The 18,156-nt window shown below is 42.4% G+C and overlaps 2 protein-coding genes across 7 annotated transcripts in view; one reads left to right on the plus strand and one right to left on the minus strand.

The window, feature by feature from the left end:
• Window positions 1-4,878, plus strand: part of RFFL (ring finger and FYVE like domain containing E3 ubiquitin protein ligase) — a 53,238-nt gene extending 48,360 nt beyond the window's left edge. For all 4 annotated transcript variants that reach the window (XM_087717285.1, XM_087717286.1, XM_014060313.2 and 1 more), the window contains one exon: window positions 1,342-4,878. In XM_087717285.1, the coding sequence (XP_087573411.1) occupies window positions 1,342-1,532 (191 nt within the window). In that variant the 3' untranslated portion in view covers window positions 1,533-4,878. The remainder of the gene's footprint in view (window positions 1-1,341) is intronic.
• Window positions 4,879-7,328: 2,450 nt separating this feature from the next.
• LIG3 (DNA ligase 3) overlaps window positions 7,329-18,156 on the minus strand; it is a 32,207-nt gene continuing 21,379 nt past the window's right edge. For 2 of the 3 annotated variants that reach the window (XM_087717288.1, XM_087717290.1), the window contains exons 15-20: window positions 17,170-17,312; window positions 15,872-15,946; window positions 14,355-14,501; window positions 12,915-13,089; window positions 11,465-11,559; window positions 7,329-7,972 (exon numbers count right to left, since the gene is read on the minus strand). In XM_087717288.1, the coding sequence (XP_087573414.1) occupies window positions 7,736-7,972; window positions 11,465-11,559; window positions 12,915-13,089; window positions 14,355-14,501; window positions 15,872-15,946; window positions 17,170-17,312 (872 nt within the window). In that variant the 3' untranslated portion in view covers window positions 7,329-7,735. The remainder of the gene's footprint in view (window positions 7,973-11,464; window positions 11,560-12,914; window positions 13,090-14,354; window positions 14,502-15,871; window positions 15,947-17,169; window positions 17,313-18,156) is intronic. The other variant, XM_087717289.1, reaches the window with a different exon arrangement.

The raw sequence follows: 18,156 nt of genomic DNA on the forward strand, positions 1-18,156 counted from the left end.
ATTATCAGGCTGGTTTGCCATAATATAATAAGTCTCAAAAAAATCAAACTCTACGAATTCTAGATCAATGGAATAGGCTGCCATAGGAAGTAATGAGTTCTAGACGTCATCAAACAGAGGCTGAAGGATCATCTGTCAGGCATGCAGAGGTGGATCTTATACTAGGCCGAGGATTGAAGTAAACTTCCATTGTACATGATTTTATGAACTTTATTAAAATCAACTCTAATGGATCTTAGTATGCTGCATGAGTTCATCTACAGTAGACATGATTAAGCATGTCTTATATAAGCCTACATGCTTCTCAGTTTCCTGGGCATATGACCATGTTCAAGAACCATGCCATATAGTCTTGAAACTGTTGCAGAATGTGGAGATAGCAATAGCACTTAGACTTATATACCACTTCATAGTGCTTTACAGCCCTCTCTAAGCGGTTTACAAACATCAGCAATATTGGCTCCAAAAATCTGGGTCCTCATTTTACCGACCTTGGAAGGATGGAAAGCTGAATCAACCTTGATCCTGGTGAGATTTGAACTGCCAAATAGTAGGCAGCCGGCAGTCAGCAGAAGTAACCTGCAGTACTGCATTCTAACCACTGCGCCACCAGGGAGATAGTCACAAAGAGAAATACATAGAAATGGAGAGGCATTGTGTATCTGTGTGTCATGCAAATTCCTACCCACCTTTGTTCTGAAGGGGGGAAGACATGCTGAGGAGCAAGGGTGAACCTAGGAGAGAATAACTGGAAAATAAAAGAAAGCAGGTAGAAACATCTGAGGTGGTAGCATGCAATCTTTTCTAAAGCAGTAGGTAGAAACAGAGGATCGGCATCACAAGTGTGGTACACTTTATTACCTTGTTTTTGATGTTCTAAGTTAGGGGTGTTAAATTCAATTTCATTGAGGACCACATCAGGGCTATGGTTGACCTTGGGTGGGGGAGCAGGTGGGCATGGCTGACTGGATGGGTGTGGTCAGCTGGATGCCACTCACAGCATGGCTGACTGGGTGGATGTGGTTAGCTGGGTTGGCATGGTCAGCTTGACCTCACACCCCAAACTGCTGGCCTGATGTTTCCTCTTTGCACTGGGTAGATTGGGCCAAAGTGACATGGGTAGACTGGGCTGAAGTGAGGTGGGCTAGCCCCTTATATTTTCCAGGATGGCCCCCTGGGCCGGATCTGACCACATTGAAGGCCGGATCCAGCCTGCGGGCCTTGAGTTTGAGACCCCTGTTCTGAGTGAATCGAACCCAGTCACTCTATGTTTCTTTTGCTTCCTGCCAGAAATTTTAGTCTCCCATGCTAAAAATCCTTCTTCTCTTCTTGTTGTTCCAGCTCCAACTGGTAATGCCACCCTCCCTGGTTCTGAAGAAAATCTCTGCAAAATCTGTATGGACTCCGTCATTGACTGTGTCCTATTGGAGTGTGGCCACATGGTGACTTGCACAAAGTGTGGGAAACGTATGAATGAGTGTCCCATCTGCCGGCAATACGTGATAAGAGCTGTCCACGTTTTCAGGACTTAAAAGCACAGGAAGCAGGACTAATATTCTTCCACTGTGACAGAGAGCACCAGTCCCAGAGCCACCCAGTCCCCATTCTTAAGAAGCCCACAGATGATAGGTGAGATGAAGGATGGAGGGCTGCGGAGAATTGAGCTGTGATTGGCTGCCTACCCCAACTAATACTGTGCATTATACTACAGTGCCTGGAGAGCTGGACATCCTCAGTAGATCTAGAAAGCAACATGCCTTTTCTTTGTCTGCTTTTGACAGGGCATAAAGAAACTCTTGATGTTTCCAAGACATTGAGGCTCTTCCCCTCTGGAGTAAATAAACAAGGTGATCTAAAGAGGAAGAGAGATTTGCTTCTCTCAATTCTCCTTTCTCTTTGACTAAATCCTTGAAGGGGAGAATATATATTCCTCCTTTTTTTGGATATATATTTTTTTTAAAGAAAAAACTTTTAGTTTATTAGCTAGCCTTGCTGGTCAGGCTGAAAGTTGTCTCTTCTATTGCCTTGGATTCTTGTACAGAGTAAACCTGTGTCCTACCGTAGTGGCCATGGTGACATATCTACAGATGAAGAGGGGTTGTAGGCGAGGCGAGGATTTACAATGATGGAGTTGAAATTTTGCCAGTTTTGTAGCGAATGAGTATCTCAGGGATACTTTCTATGTTTTTGTTTGTTTATAATTTTGTCATGATCAAAATGCGGTGGCCTTTAAGAAAATCAAGTTGCATTATAATTGATTTGTTTTGTATTGTCATTGGGGAAAACTCTTTAACATTTGTTCTGGATTTTGCTTATGGAATTAGCATTTGGGATAATAAGGCGGAACCAGTTGTGCTTTTTAAAGGCCAGCGTCAGATCATAAACTACATTAGGGCCTGTCCTTGACAAAGGATCCTCTTCATTTCACTCTTTTGTTAGCATTTGCTGCCTTTCTGATAATAGTATTTCATACCGAGATGAACAGATGTCCAGATTGCTTTCTGTAGAAGTTCAACTACTTGATTTTTTTGAAGTACGTATTTCTGCCTTTAAATGACAAGCGTTGGCATTTCATTTGCTTCTATTGAAAAAAAAAATCTTATGTTCTTTAATCACTCTTCGGTGAAGCATTGAAGTGAAGAAATTGGATACATGGGATCAGAATGGATCTTTTCATTAGTAAAGATGAAATGAAATGCTGAAGATGGAGGGTCTTTTGCCGTGCTCTTCTGAAACCATTTTTTGGTGACTACGCAAATGTGTTTAGCTATCTAACTGCAGTTAATGAATCCCCATGAATCTTGGACTGGATCCTACTTTTACAACTGACGGAGAGGACTGTTTTAGGAAGAATCACAGAAAAAAGGTAATCAGTAATTCTTAAAAAAAAAATGGTTTTGGAAGAAATCCAGGAGAACCATTTAGTTGTTTACATACTATCTTCTTCCAAGGGTGTTTCAGAAAGACAGTTTTTCTCTCCATGTTGCATAAAAAGCCTTAAGAAATGTGGCACTTTCATATCAGCGGCTTCCTTCACTGTTCATGTCTTAATTCCCAGTCAGCCCAAGTGCTTTCTTAAATTTTGGCTGTTTCCCAAATTTGTTAATTGCCTTTTGTAAGTTGAAGATGCCTTATAGTTTGCCTTAAGCCTACAGTACAGGTGTTTTGTACTGCAGTTCTTTTTAGCCTTAGCAGCAAGGGAATTGTATTTCAGAACATAGGAAGTGCACTAATGCTGCCTTAAGTCCTGAGATGAGTGTAAAATAGTTAACCATCAATTTGCTTACAGGTTGCATCGATGAAAGATTGCATATAAATCTTTCCTCCCTTTCTCCTATGGAATTCCACAGGTGTTCAAAAGAAAGGGATATATTTTTTTTACAAATCAGTTTGCACATGCAGTATATATTACCTTCTTCATTATGGTTCCCAAAGATCTACCTTCAGAATTGCACTATTGGGCATGGCAATATCCCAAATACCTGGGATTGTGAACCTCTGTCCTACCTACTTTTTTTGTAAATGCTTTTGATAACAGATTGTGAGATATAATCCCTATATGTATATCTGTAACCTCTGCAACCAACATCGTAGTTTGTGGATAGTTTTTTTAAAAAAAAGCTTTTTTGGGGCGGGGTGGGGCTTCGGTGCATTTTTAACACGGATTGGCTATGTATAAAGCCAATGAGGGAAACAATTTGTAACCCTTTTCTTTGGGATGGTGAGGAACAGAGGGATTTTTTTTCCATATAGGAAATCTTAAAACTTCAGTTAATGTTAGAAATGTCATTTGAGTTACTGTTGTTCAGCTGTTAAATTTCCCTTTTCCCCCTTTTAGGAAGGACTTTTTAAAAAAATAAACTTTACATTCCAATAGGGGGCACGATAATGAATAAAGGGGTTCTTTGTGAACTTTGTGAATATTAGATGTTGATCATGCCTAAAACAAAATTGCTGGTACGGGTAATAGCAGGGGAAGAAGAGGTAGGAACCTGAAGAAGGAAAATACCCAAATCTCTATTTGTTGTCAAGTTCAATGTAAACATGGGTGGTGACTTAACAAGTTAGACAGGGCTGCTCTTCCCAAAGCGTTGGGCTATTCCATGGGTGTCAAACTCGGTTTCATTGAGGGCCGCATCAGGATTGTTTGACCTCAGGAAGCTGGGGTGGGCATGGCCAGCTTCATGTCACTCCTGTCGGGGGCATCTGTAGTGGCCTGAGCGCTCTGCCAGCGAAAACAGGCTCCTGAGCTCTGTTTTTGGCTGCCACAGCCTCCTGCAACCCTCTGCCAGTGAGCTGTTTTCATTGGCAGAGGGTTGCAGGAGACCCTGGCAGCCAAAAATGGAGCTTGGGAGCCCCTTTTCGCTGGCAGAAAAACCACGGGCTAGTTCTTTGCAGTTTCCGGTGCAGCCCCGTGAGCTGGATCCAGTCCCCGGGCCTTGAGTTTGACACCCTTGATCTATTCTGATCTTCCCCACTGATGGGGAAAAAAAAGAGTTGGGACAGCAATAATGTCCCAATCATGGGTAAAACAAGTAGCTTGTTTCTTTTTCTTTCTATCCCTTGTATAATGAAGTTCCCACTGCCACCCTATTTTGATTCAAAATTTGGTATTTTCCAATGACTGTGATTTGAATTTTGGTGAAGCGAAACCTTCTCCATAGTGATGCTGCTTTGTGACTGATGGACTGCTGCTGCTGCTGCACTAAGCTATGGAGGATTTCTGTTATTCTACCAGAAAAAAACAATAATATAGCAATGTATTGTCTGAACAGTGGGAAAGTTAATTTTGACTGTGAGAAGCTGTATTTCGACAGGTCTCACTAGCACAGAGTCCTGCTTTATAATTTTATAATAAAATGGAAACATGTTATTAAATTATGCTCCTCTTTTTCTTTTTAAACAAAGAATATGTTTCAGGTTTAACATGAGTTACTTGATACTTGGCAAAATATTGTTTAGACTAATAATGAAAACTGGAAACCGATCCTTTTGCTTGATCATGTCTTGATGGCATAACCGTTTGAACCAGAGCCCGTTGTGTCTGCAATGTAAATGAAACTCCAAGGAGTATCCAACAGTCCACCTACCTGTTCCTTCCACTATTTGCAAACAGCAGTTTAAAATTCCCTTTGGCCATTTTTCCTGCAGGTTGGTTATTTTAACACCTCACTCTTGTGGCCCTCAGTTGAAAAACAAAAGCTTGTTTTCAGTTCCATGATCTCTGAAAAGGATGCTCAAAACACTATGGAATGAATTTTGTCCTTTTTTTTTTTTTTTGCGTGGGGGGAATTACCAGTGTTTTGTTTTCAGTTCAGAAAATTTCACAACTCCTGCAAAACATTTTAGTTTTAATTATTTGTATGTAGGACTGGTGAATGTGAACTTCCATGAAACATGGGCTCTTAAGGGATCTGTTCCACTGCTTAAGGGCTCTCAAGTCAGGAAATTCTTCCTTATTTTGAGTTTGGAGCGTCCTCTGAAATCTTCCATTGATTGATTTTTATGGTACCCATGGGAGCTCCAGAGAACAAACCCACAGTCTTCCTGAGACAACATTGGAAGATTGGTATCATGTCTCCCTTTAGTCTTTGCCTCTTTAGGTTGAACATGCCCAGTTCCTGTAAACATTCTTCATAGGATTCAGCCTCCAGACCATTATCTCAGTTGCTTTTTTCTGCATCATTTCAGTTTCTCTGCGTCCTCCTTGCATCATGACAGAACTCAATGCAGTATTTCACGTGTGGTCTCACCAATGCAGCATCGAGTAGAGCACTCATCTCCAGTGATCTTGACACTGTACCTCTGAGGATGCAGCCCAAGTTTGCATGAGAGCTTTCAGCAGCAAAACATACACTGCCTTTGGCTCATGTTTAACCTGTTGTCTACCACAGGGGTCTCCAACCTTGGCAACTTTAAGACTTGTGTACTTCAACTCCAAGAATTCCTCAGCCAGCTTTCAACTCCCAATTCTGGGAGTCGAAGTCCGCAAGTCTTAAAGCTGCCAAGGTTGGAGACCCCTGGTCTACCAGGACTCTGACATCCTTCTCACAAATACTACTACTGAACCAGGTACCAACTATTTTGTACCTAAGCATATGGTTTTTCCTAAGTCTAGAACCCTACGCAGATAGCCCTCAATCATTTGTTCAGTGACCATTTGAAGTTACGATTGTGCCAAACAAATTAGGGGATGGTGAAGATAGGTAGCAGCAGAGTGCAGAATGGCCAAAGGCAGAGATGACAGAGAGAAATGAGCTTGGTAGTGCAGCAGAGAACTCAGCTGGGGAAGAAATAGCAGGATGGAGCCTGCAGTTCGCACATGGCAAGAGAAGTGTGAGGTTCTTGCCTAACAAAGACAACAGGGACTGTCAGAACTTCCATTGTCAAGTGTTGTAATCGCACGCTGTTTCACCTAACACCAGCTTTGCTCAGTGATGGAAATTTTGATGGGGTTCATTAACCAGGGTCTGTCTGAACGGCAATTAGTTGGATAGGGCCCTATGTTCATCAGTATCCTTACAAATCTTGAATCTCTGTTCTGAGGGTTAATAAATCTCCAGCTTTGTGTCACCTCAAATTTGATAATAGCAATAGCGCTTAGACTTATATACTGTTTTACAGTGCTTTTACAGCCCTCTCTAAGTGGTTTACAGAGTCAGCCTATTGCCCCCAACAATATGGGTTCTCATTTTACCCGCCTCGGAAAAATGGAAGGTTGAGTCAATCTTTAATAAGCATCCCTTCTGTCATTTTATCTAAGTCATTTATGGAATTACTGAGCATTAAACCCAGGATAGAACCGAGGTACCCCACCGGATACCATATTTCAGAATGACATAGTACTGTTAAAGATCATGTGGCAGGTATGGTCGTTCAACCCTGAAAATCCGTCTGGTAATGAGACCGCCCATCCATTAAACATTCTATAAAAAATAAGCTATTCACTTCAAACAAAACATAATAGATAAAATGCATGCTACCCTGTTTCTCCCAAAATAAGACCTCCCCTGATAATAAGCCTACTTGGGCTTTTGAGCGCATGCGCTAAAATAAACCCTTCCCTGAAAATAAGCCTGAAAATATTGCAACACAGCAGCAACCATGAGGTAACCACGCTCGCTGCCTCTTGTACCTCAAAAATAATAAGACCACCCCCCCCCCCCCGAAAATAAGGCCAAGTGCTTATTTTGGGAGTAAAAAATGTCCCTGTTTTATTTTCAGGGAAACATGGTAGTATCATCTCTAAAAACTTCCAGACACAAGGATAAAATAAACTGTCAAGTAGTGAATGGCTGAGAAATAGAAACGAAATAGAAACACATGGTTACGTAGTGCCAAATTGATCTTTAAAAAGTTATATACAAAATTTTTGCACAGCATTATTATTATAAAGAACTGATTTATGGCACATGATATGTGGAGTCCTTGGTGTTCTCTAAGCTTGATTGTTTTCTTGCAGACGTTTCATTACCCAACTAGATAACATCAGTGCTATCACTGAGTGAAAATTAGGAAAGGGAGCTTCCAGATAAGGTTTTGTTTCTATTTTTCATTTTAAAAAACCCTACACATTAAAAACAAGTGGAAATATTTTCAATTGATTGCTATTCAGTCATTTTTTTCATTAGGTACTTAATTCATTCCAGATGGTGATCATTTAATGGATGCAGTTAAGAAGTCTCTACATTTAATCACTGTTTTTCATTGGAGCTATTTGCTTACAGCAGATAATCTAGCATGGAGTCACCAGTCTTCTCTTTCGGATGCATTCCCAAATCCACTCAGGGGAGACATGCTTAGCAGCTGGGTTGTCTTCCATCCTCCCCATCACATGTGTTGCTGAAGTGGCATCATACTCCTGAACCAGGTCTCCATCATAGGCTACGAAATAACGCTTGAGTTTCCTGAAACCCTCCACAGATGGGGGAAGATAAAGCTTAACCCCAGTGAATACGTCCAGTAGCATCTGCTGTTTTGAGGTAGGAAACACACGAGAAGAAGGATGAACAGTCAACGAGAATTATGTTTTTAAAAGGTTCTAAATTGGAAGGAACAGAGCTGTATGGTAACATGCGTAATGTAAGAGAAACATACTTCAGCATTTAGGTGCTGTGTGTACACAAGACCTGCTTAATCGGGGTCTGTGGAAGATTCTGGAGCAACTACATTTCCTGAAAATGCTAAACTTGGTTGGAATTAACCCAGGGCTTTGTTCTTGCTTTGCATGCTGTGGGAATGCAGACTATAAGGTAATCCTTGACTTACAACTACAATTGAGCCCAAAATGTCTGTGGCTAAGCAAGACAGTTAAGTGAGTTTTGTCCCATTTTATGACCTTACTTCCCACAGATGTTAAACAAATCACTGCAGGTCTTAATAACACGGTTAAATGACTCTTGATTTTGCTTCTCAGATGGTCACAAAAAGTGGACATATGACTGCAGGGGATTGCAACCCTCACAAATAAATGCAAGTAGCCAAGCGACTGAATTTTGATCACATGACTGAGGGAATGTCACAGTGGTACTGTATCCTTATAATTCACGTTTTTCACTGCCACTGTAAATTCAAGTGGTCCCTGAACAAATGGTTGTAAATTGAGGACTGCCTGTATTTGGTTAAATGTGCTGTGTGTGGCCAGACAATAGATTATTTTAATGAGATGATGAAGTTTATGTGTGAATGCAGTTAGTGACAAAATGTAGTTCTGTAGCTACTTAGGAGACAATTGAAAAAAGTGGAATAATTCAAGAACCTTGCTTTACTTCAAGAGTAGGAAATTCAAGAGAATGGTAAACGAGAGCCCAATTTGTAATGCATTAGTGACCTGTGACAGCCACTAGGAAAAAATTAAACAACCCCACCCCCACCCCCCCATCACAGGGAGAAACCACAGCAATTATACACAACGTTGCAAATGTGTTCACCGGATGCTTGCTAACATGTGAAATGGTTGCATCTGGTGTCTTGTCCTCCTCTCTTCCCACATCCCAGAGAATTTTTCTATAAATGGGTGGGGGGGATGCACTCATACAGGAGTGCAAAGCTACCCTGTTTTCCCAAAAATAAGACCTCCCAGATCATAAGCCCAATCACGCTTTTGAGTGCATGTGCAAAAATAAGCCCTTCCCTAAAATATTTAAATGCATGCGCAGCTGTTCCCGCCATCTCCTGGGATGGGGGAACATACCCCACGCAGAACGGCCTTGCGGAGGCCACTCCCGCAAGCCCTAGCTACTGCGTCCCTTCTCTTAGTGGCGGACGCAAAAAGAGCGGCAGGTCCAGCAACGCCAGGGCTGGCAAGAGTGTGCCAGAAACAGAGACAGAACTTCCAGCCCTCTCTGGATCAGCTGATCCGCGGGCCACGGTTAATGAGCCTCCTGCACCTCAAAAATAATAAGACCTCCCCAAAAATAAGGCCAAGCCCTTATTTCAGAGGTCTTATTTTCAGGGAAACATGGTACCAAAATTCAAATTAATTGACTAATTTGTTTTTTTGTGCTTTTTTTTTTTTTTGTTCAAGTGAAATGCTTTTAAAATGTGTGAATAAGAGTAGAACAGTCTGGTTTACTGCAGTCATTTAATGGCTAAATCTGAGGTGGTGTTTTGAGAGTATGTTACTAGATCTCAAAAAGGGCCTGGTGTCCTCACTGCCTTCCACTGAACAGGAGAGAAGGACTCTCTGCAAGCTCTCCAATTCAGCTTCTCTGTAAGGAAAACAATAGTTGTTGCTGAAGAACTTCATAGTTTTGTGATGGGCACAGGGTGCTTGAAACATCCAACCGTCTCCTTGCCGAGATCGTATGTGGTTCAATATTGTTTCTAACGAGGAGGAAGGAGAAGTAGCCAAAAAGATGCTTTTGGAAGCTTTCAGCTCTATTCTCAGCATATCTCCTCAACTGGTCATTGGCAAGAGATTATCTTTTAATGGAGCAATGCAATTCAGTTACATTAGCCAAATGTTGATCAGACAATACTGTCCGATTCCCCTCTAGAACAGGGATCTCAAACCTTGGCAAGGTTAAGACTTATGGACTTCAACTCCCAGAGTTCTTGCCGCTCTTTTTGCATCCGCCACTCAGAGAAGGGACGCAGTAGCTAGGATTTGCGGGAGTGGCCTCCGCAAGACCGTTCTGCGTGGGTGGTAGGGGCACGTGGGGTATGTTCCCCCACCCCAGGAAATGGCGGGAACTGCTGCACAAGTCTTAACGTTGCCAAGGTTGGAGACCCCTGCTCTAGAACAATTCCAATTTCTGCAGTGCAGACTATATTTCCTTCAAAAAATAGCTGAAGCTAAAGAGAACTTTGAAAATGCAGACTGGCTACTATATGGAAGTCCTCACCTAACAACCATTTGTTCAGCAACTGTTCAAAATTACAGTGACACTGAATGAAGGGACTTAATGACTTGTACCCAAAGTTACATCTGTTGCAGCTCCCCCATGGTAAAAATCCAGATGTTGGGCTATCTGCCCACCCACACTATGACAGCTGCAACCCTCCTCAACCCACCTATCTTTTCCCCATCTCACCCGCCCACCCACGCATGCAAAGCTGCTGCAACCCTGAAGGCCTGCTCCCCACCTCATCACACTCAGGAGGCCCAAGCTTGCTCCCCACCCACCAGGTCTAGGAGGCCATGACTGGTTACAATTCCATAGGGTGTGCAAATTGGCCCACTTAGCTTTGCAGTTTTTCTGTTGATGGGTACACACAGCCTATGCGAGGCAAGGCCGCACCATTCTTGCAATTATTTGGAAGGCTGCTTTTCAAAATTGCATAATAGGCATTCTGGGCCTGGTGGGGAGCAGCCATGAAAGGTTTTCACATGCTGGTGAATTGAGGAACTGAAGGCGCTCAGGGCCTATTCCAATCCCCTCAGACACCAACATACTCCTTACCTCAGACCAGTGGTGAAATTCATTTTTTTTTACTACTGGTTCTGTGAGCATGGCTTTGTGGGTGTGGTATGGCTTTGTGGGTGTGGTATGGCTTTGTGGGTGTGGCAGGAGAAGATTACTGCAAAATCTCCATTCTCACCCCACTTTGGGGCCAGCCAGAGGTGGCATTTGCCGGTTCTCTGAACTATCCAAAATTTCTGCTACCAGTTCTCCGGAACCTGCTGGATTTCACCCCTGCCTCAGACGCTCTACTTACCGACTGAGAGACTGCTTATGACCATGACTGGGAGTACCAAGATTGTGGTTGTTGAGCAAAATCGTTACATGACAACTCACTTAATGACTGTTTTGCTCAACAAGTTGAGATTCTGGTCCCAACTGTGGCATCAAGTTGAGGATTACCTGTAATATGAAATGCTAGGGAACTGTAACAGACTCGAGTAACATTTACTTGGGGCGTGAAATTCAGTTCTCCATCCTTATAAAAAGCTTAGAATGTACATTATAGATGACAAGGAGGTTCGGAGGATTTTCCAATTTGTTTACATTGAGATTCTTACCTTTCTTTTGTCCTCCTCCATCTCGGCTGCTTTCCTTTTTTCTCCGCGCTTTCCCTCAGTTTTCTTCAGTGGAGATTTATCTAGCAGTTTGCTGGCTAATGAGGGAAAAAAGTTTCTACATCAATCCTAAGCAGATGGCAAAAAACAATGGATTCATATAAGAAAGGTTATCCTGCCCATGGAAATAGAGGCAGAGGACACCTTCAGGCAGGCTCTGCAGCCATTCCTGCTGACTGACGTTATATTTGAAAATAACAACAGTTTTTAGTTCTGATTTTATAGCTTGCTCCATCGTAAGATTCAAAGTTGGCAACAGGTAGTTGTTTCTGCAATGACTGGAATGCTGTATGTACCTTCTCACACTGATCACCAAAAGCAACCGGAGGGAAACCTCATCTTTATATTATGTACCCAAGAGCATTTTGAGCACAAAATGGCACAAATCAAAAGAGAACTTGATTCCGTTTCTAATGGACCAAAGTTGTCCATGAGAAGTGAATTCTCATTGTTGAAGACAGGGAATGGCCCAAAACCATTTTAAAGCTTCCAAAATACAGAACGGTAATTAGCCCCGTATATCTACCAAGCCAGTACTGAAACAATACCTACCAACACTGGTTGATTTAATAGATTAGCTAAGTGTCAAACACCTGACAATGTAAACAGCAGCCATGAAAAGCATGTTTGAATTGGAAAGGTAATGTTGCAGTGTTTAGATTTCTAGAGGAAATCACTGTGCACGTGGGGGGCACAGCAATTATTCGAAAAATTCTGATCCTCGCAACTATAATCCTGAGATTTTTACAGAACAAGGTCTGACTAGAACCGTGATGACGAACCACATGTGGCACGAGGAGCCATTCGTCAGGGCACACGAGGCTTGCCCTGTCATCTGGCTAGCGCGCATGCATGCGCTGGCCAGCTGACTTTGGCCTTTTTTTGAGGCCATTTTTCGCAAGGGAAGCCTCCTGAAGGCTCCTGAGGGCTAAGACTGGCCCTATGAGCAAACTGGAAGTCAATTCCCTAACTTCCGGTTTGTCCGTAGGGCCAGGTTTTTGTGTTTCGGAGGCTTCGGGGAAGGCTCTGGAGGCTTCAGGAAAGCTCCTGAAGCCTCCAGAGCCTGAAGCCTCCGGAGGGCCTCTGGGTGGGGCCGTGGAGGTTGTTTTTGCCCTCCCCAGGCTCCTATAAAGTCTCTGGAGCCTGGGGAGGGCGAAAAAAGCATGCCAAAAATGGGGGGGGGGGAAGCCCTGGTCATGCGGGCATGCGTTCTGTGGTCGTACGCATAGTATTATGGGTGTGGCCGCCCGCGGACGACTCCCCCTGCTTTTGACACGCGAGCCAAAAAAGGTTCGCCATCACTGGACTAGAATAAATCTAACTTGGTGGGGCGGGGGGCGGAAGTAAAAATGGATCCCTGGAGAAGTTTTAATACCTTTTCTCCACTGCTCACCTTCAGGCTTCTTGGCTTTCGCAGGAGACTTCCTGGATTGTGGTTTTGCAGCCTTCTGAGGAGAAGACAATTTGGGCTGGCCCTCAGTTTCTCCGCTGCTGCCCGTTGTGGAGTTCTCCTCTTCTGCTGCAACTACCAAGAAGTCCGATTTTTCTTTAGATATTTGGTACAGCTCCTGCACAAAAGCCAGAAAGTTCCATGAAGTTGGGGGCGGGGGGGGGGGGGGGAGAGCTTTGTAGCAAGTCTTTCTGTAATTTCCCACTTCTACCTGCAAGGTACAATTCAGATTCTACTGGAAAAAACAGGACAATAGGCACACTGGTAAATTATTCCCAATGAAACATCTGGGTTAACAAATGGCACAGATTCCAGCTTAATGTTGATGAGAAGTCTGGGATTATCAAAAGCTTCAATTTGTTGTCTTTTTCTCAGTGTGTGCATGCTAACTTTTTAACCACTATTGACTATTTTCTCTGGAAAAAGAAGTTAGATGCTTTCAGTCAAGCCAGATAGATGGGTTTGAATTATTCCGACTGAAGGTTGGACAAAAGCTGATCTACAAGGCCGGATGTGAATCACACTGATCCACCAACACTGGATCCCATTACTCTGTGTTGTCGCCCATATGTTTTTCAAAGAATTCACCAGTGCCACATAGAAGGCAGAGGTCTTCCCCATATGAGGAACCCAGAAACCTACCGAGAGACCCATTTCTACATTTCATGGCTAAGGACACTAAACAATGCTTCCTTTCCTATTCCTTTTCCTTAGCATGGCCACTTAAAAATGAAGGGATCTTATCGCTATCTTGACCAAGTAAGAAATTTAGGAGATGGGGATTCTTTTTCAAAAGGTACTCTCAGATAATGGGAGTGGAGAAGTTCTCAATGACAAGATATAAGCCACAGACGAAAGATGAATTGTGTACAGATTGACGAGGAGAGCTGGGATGGAGATATAATTTATATATACACACATGCATATAAAGGTAAAGGTTGCCCTCGCACATATGTGCTAGTAGTTCCCAACTCTAGGGGGCAGTGCTCATCTCCGTTTCAAAGCCAAAGAGCCAGCGCTGTCCAAAGACTTCTCCTTGGTCATGTGGCCAGCATGACTCAATGCCGAAGGCGCACGGAACAGTTACCTTCCTACCAAAGGTGGTCCCTATTTTCCTACTTGCATTTTTACATGCTTTCGAACAGCTAAGTTGGAAGAAGCTGGGACAAGTAACGGGAACTCACTCTGTTACACAGCGCTAGGGATTCAAACAGTCAACCTTTCTGATCGACAAACTCAGCCTCTTAGCCACTTCTACATACATATACGTACACACACACACACACTGCAGAATATATATAATGCAGAAATGCTGAGAATTGTATTTCGAGATATGGATCTCATATATATAGGGTGGCTATATCTGTAAAACAAGTGACTCACCTTGAGTTGTGGGAGGGTGGTGGAGGTAGTCCAATCTTTGTCATCCCGGATACGAGTACACCGGGGGAAGCGGATTGAGATCCCATCAGCTGTGTGGGCCTCTGCTTTCGAGAATTCAGCGCCTGTAATCTCCCAGACTGGTGCTGCCTAAGACAAATGGTAATGATTGGGGAAAAAATCTTCCTTGCCAATGAACCAAGAGATGGAGTGCTCTGTGCACCATGAGTGATGATGTGTCCTTGGTGCTCTCTGAGCTTGATTGCTTACTTGCAGATGTTTCATTACCCACTTAGATAACATCATTAATATCACCTAGTTGGATAATGAACTCTTTGCAAGCAAATAACCAAGCTGAGAAAGCACCATGGACTCAACATTTTAATAATGAGCTACATATATATTTTCTTCTACAGGAACCATGAGTAATCACGGTCCATCAATTCTACACAGGCGTTTATGTTTTTCATTAATTTTAAGAAGCAGGTACAAAATTGAGTGTTTTGGATTGTGTAAGATCAATTTGTGTGAGATCAATATTAGATAATCTAGCCAATCAGAGGAACCCATGCAGAGTCCCGAATTACTAACTAAATTAATTGATTTGTTATTGATTTGTTTGGTCAACAATCCTTTTTATGTCATTAAAATATTGGATCAATTTGGAAGCATCCAATTTGGCTTTAATCAGTTCAGAAAGGTTTTTTCATTAGGACAGTCAACTGAATCACCCTTGGACTAATACCCTAAATGTACCAAAAGGACATTTAGGGTATTGTCCAAAGTAAAATATTCTTAACAGAAGGTTATCTGTCTCTTCTTGAACATCTCACGGCAACAATCTGGTATATAAAAACAGGACTTTAACCCAACTTTTGCTTAGAGTGAATCTGGTCCAGAATACTACAGCGTGAGACTTGCTCAATTTCATTCTATTTTGTTTTTGTTTTAATTTCTTATCCCAATGGCTGTGTAATGTAAGCTATATGAATGTACAATATATCAATGTATAATAACTCCTACAAGGTCCACTTTCCTATACCCACTGCGCCTGGCTTTTCATAAATGGATTGGTTTGTAGCTGTTACTAGCATTCTTCCATGATTTTTTTGCCTACGCATTCAGAAATCTGGAAAAGTGTTCAGGTAGTCCTCGAGTTATGAATGTAATGGAGCTTGCCCATTCCATTTGTAACTCTAGGATTCGTGGGAGTGAATCTTGTATTTTGAATGCGACCACTCTTTCCTTTTCACCCATGCATTCACTAATCAAATGCCTGGGGAGGGTGAAAACAGCATTGTCGTCCACCCCCCTCCCCCTTCTGGAGGTCCTCCGGAGGCTTCAGGGACCTTCAGGAGGCTTCCCTGAAGCCTCCGGAGCAGTCAAAACAACCCTCCGAGCAAATGGGAAGTCACTTCCAGTTTGCTTGGAGGGTTGTTTTAAGCGCTCTGAAGGCTTCAGGGACCTTCAGGAGAAGCCACTTTTTCATGGGAAACACCCACTCCCATAAGACATTTTACCTTTGGGTCTGGAACAATGAAATCCGGATAATAATTCTTATTAATCTTTAACCAGTCTGGAATTTTACTGGGATCCTAGACAATGGAAGAAAAAGGCATCCATCAATGTAGCCCATTATTATGGGATGGAAAATAATGATGATTAAAGGAATAAATGGTTCCCATACATCTAAGAAAATTGTATTGCACTGCAGTTTTCAAAGCTTTGGCATAGAAGCTGTCCACAAGCTAGCATTTAATACCCGAAAAATTCCAAAGAGATGAAAAACCTAGTACAGAAATTGAACCAAGAGTCTGTGCTGGAACTGGGCCCACTGATTATGGTCCAATCAGGGTTTGCTAGTGTCACATTATCGTCAGAAACCATGATTTACAAATTGCTATACCCCGAACAACATACTAAACAAAAACCAAATAATAGGTTATTTCAACAGGACTTTGGTGGTTGTTGTGATTGTGGGAGACAATTACATCATAATTTCAGTTGCTTTATGGTGCATGGAGGGATAGGGGGGACAATATACAAACATTGCAAGTAAGTTTTAACTTAATATAACTAAGTACATTATTATCTTACCCCAGGATTATTCTGAGATATTGGAGAAAGAGATGAAATGATTGGAAAATAATTCAGTTTCAATATAACAACAAATAGGAATGAGAAGGAGTAACCCTTTGTCTTCTGCACTGCTTCCCTATTTATTCCATTTTGCACAAACCTGAGGAGTTGTCAATTAGGACCAAGTTATAGTAAAACAGCATTTAATATCCTTTAAATTAGGGGTGAAATGCTGTGAAGTCTGCTACCACTTCGCACACATGTACACCGCAGGCGCTACCATGTAGCTCCGACAATCCGCTGTGCAACAATCAGCTGTGCCACATTATATCGCGTGGCGCAGCTGATTGTTGGAATGTAAAAAAATGCTACCGGTTCACCCAAATTGGTAGCATTTTTTTTACTACCGGTTCGGGTGAAGCAATCCAAACTGGAAGCATTTCACCCCTGCTTTAAATGCAGCAATACAGAGAAAAGAGCATGACCTCTTTGAACTTTAAAAACCCAGATATGGAGGATCATCTGAATGTACTATTTGTGTACATGGGTAAATGAGAAAAAGAAACTGGATCTCGATCTTTAGCATTAAACTCAATCAGGGAGAAGTTTAAAGCTAAAAAAAAAGTTAGTTTTAGTTTCCATGTTTCAAATTACAGCAAAAACATTGCCATTTCCTGCAAGACAAGACTCACAGGAAGCTTTTTCACCTGGTGAGCCACAAGGCCTTCTAAACACAAACCTTGCTGATTTTCACCATGTCCAATTCTTTCTGAAGCCGGGCAAGTGTGGCATCGTCATGTCCGCCAGCACATTTGGTCACTGTGCACCACTTCTGGCTGTCAGGATCATAGCAACCCATGAGAAAGATGGACATCATCCCACCTAAAGCAATGAGAAGAGACAAAAATGGCAATCAGGTGGAGGAGGGGAATAAATCTAATTTTATCTTCTAAAATCTCTCCTCATGACAACAGTCAGAGACTGCAATTGAAACAACCTGAAAACTTTGGTTTTTGAACATTGCATCGCATGCAATGCAAGCCTTTCAGTGGTGGGACATTTTATAGGCCTTGACTCAGTTGTTAGCTTGCCACTTTGCTATTGTAAAATGTTTACGGTGTGGGTAAGAAGTGGATTGTATTGTGAAGTTTTCATATCTTTTGGATTTTGTTGCAGATATTTCCTGAGCCGTGGTTAAAAGGTTGAGAAAGGCTGCCTGAGGCTCTGAAAAGCCACAGCAAAGCAATACACACAAGATTAAGTTAGAAGTAGGCATATAATATAGGGGCACGGTGGCTAAGATGCTGAGATTGTCGATCAGAAAGGTCGGCAGTTTGACTCCCTAGCGCCGCGTAACGGAGTGAGCTCCCGTTACTTGTCCCAGCTTCTGCCAACCTAGCAGTTCAAAAGCATGTAAAAATGCAAGTAGAAAAATAGGAACCACCTTTGGTGGGAAGGTAACAGTGTTCCGTGCGCCTTTGGCATTTAGTCATGTTGGCCACATGACCACGGAGACGTCTTCGGACAGCGCTGGCTTTTTGGCTTTGAAACAGAGATGAGACTGTCCCCTAGAGTCGGGAACGACTAGCACATATGTGCGAGGGGAACCTTTAACTTTACATAGGCTAAATGAGACAGATTCCTAATCAAATCAGTTATTTATGTACTGAGGACCAGGCTCTTACTATGTGTTATGAAACATCCCATAGTTTAATAATCAATTATG

The sequence above is a fragment of the Thamnophis sirtalis genome, unplaced genomic scaffold (genome assembly GCF_051295495.1).
Source record: "Thamnophis sirtalis isolate CommonGarterSnake01/CBP01778 unplaced genomic scaffold, rThaSir2_p1.2 scaffold_6, whole genome shotgun sequence".
Classification (NCBI taxonomy): domain Eukaryota; kingdom Metazoa; phylum Chordata; class Lepidosauria; order Squamata; family Natricidae; genus Thamnophis; species Thamnophis sirtalis.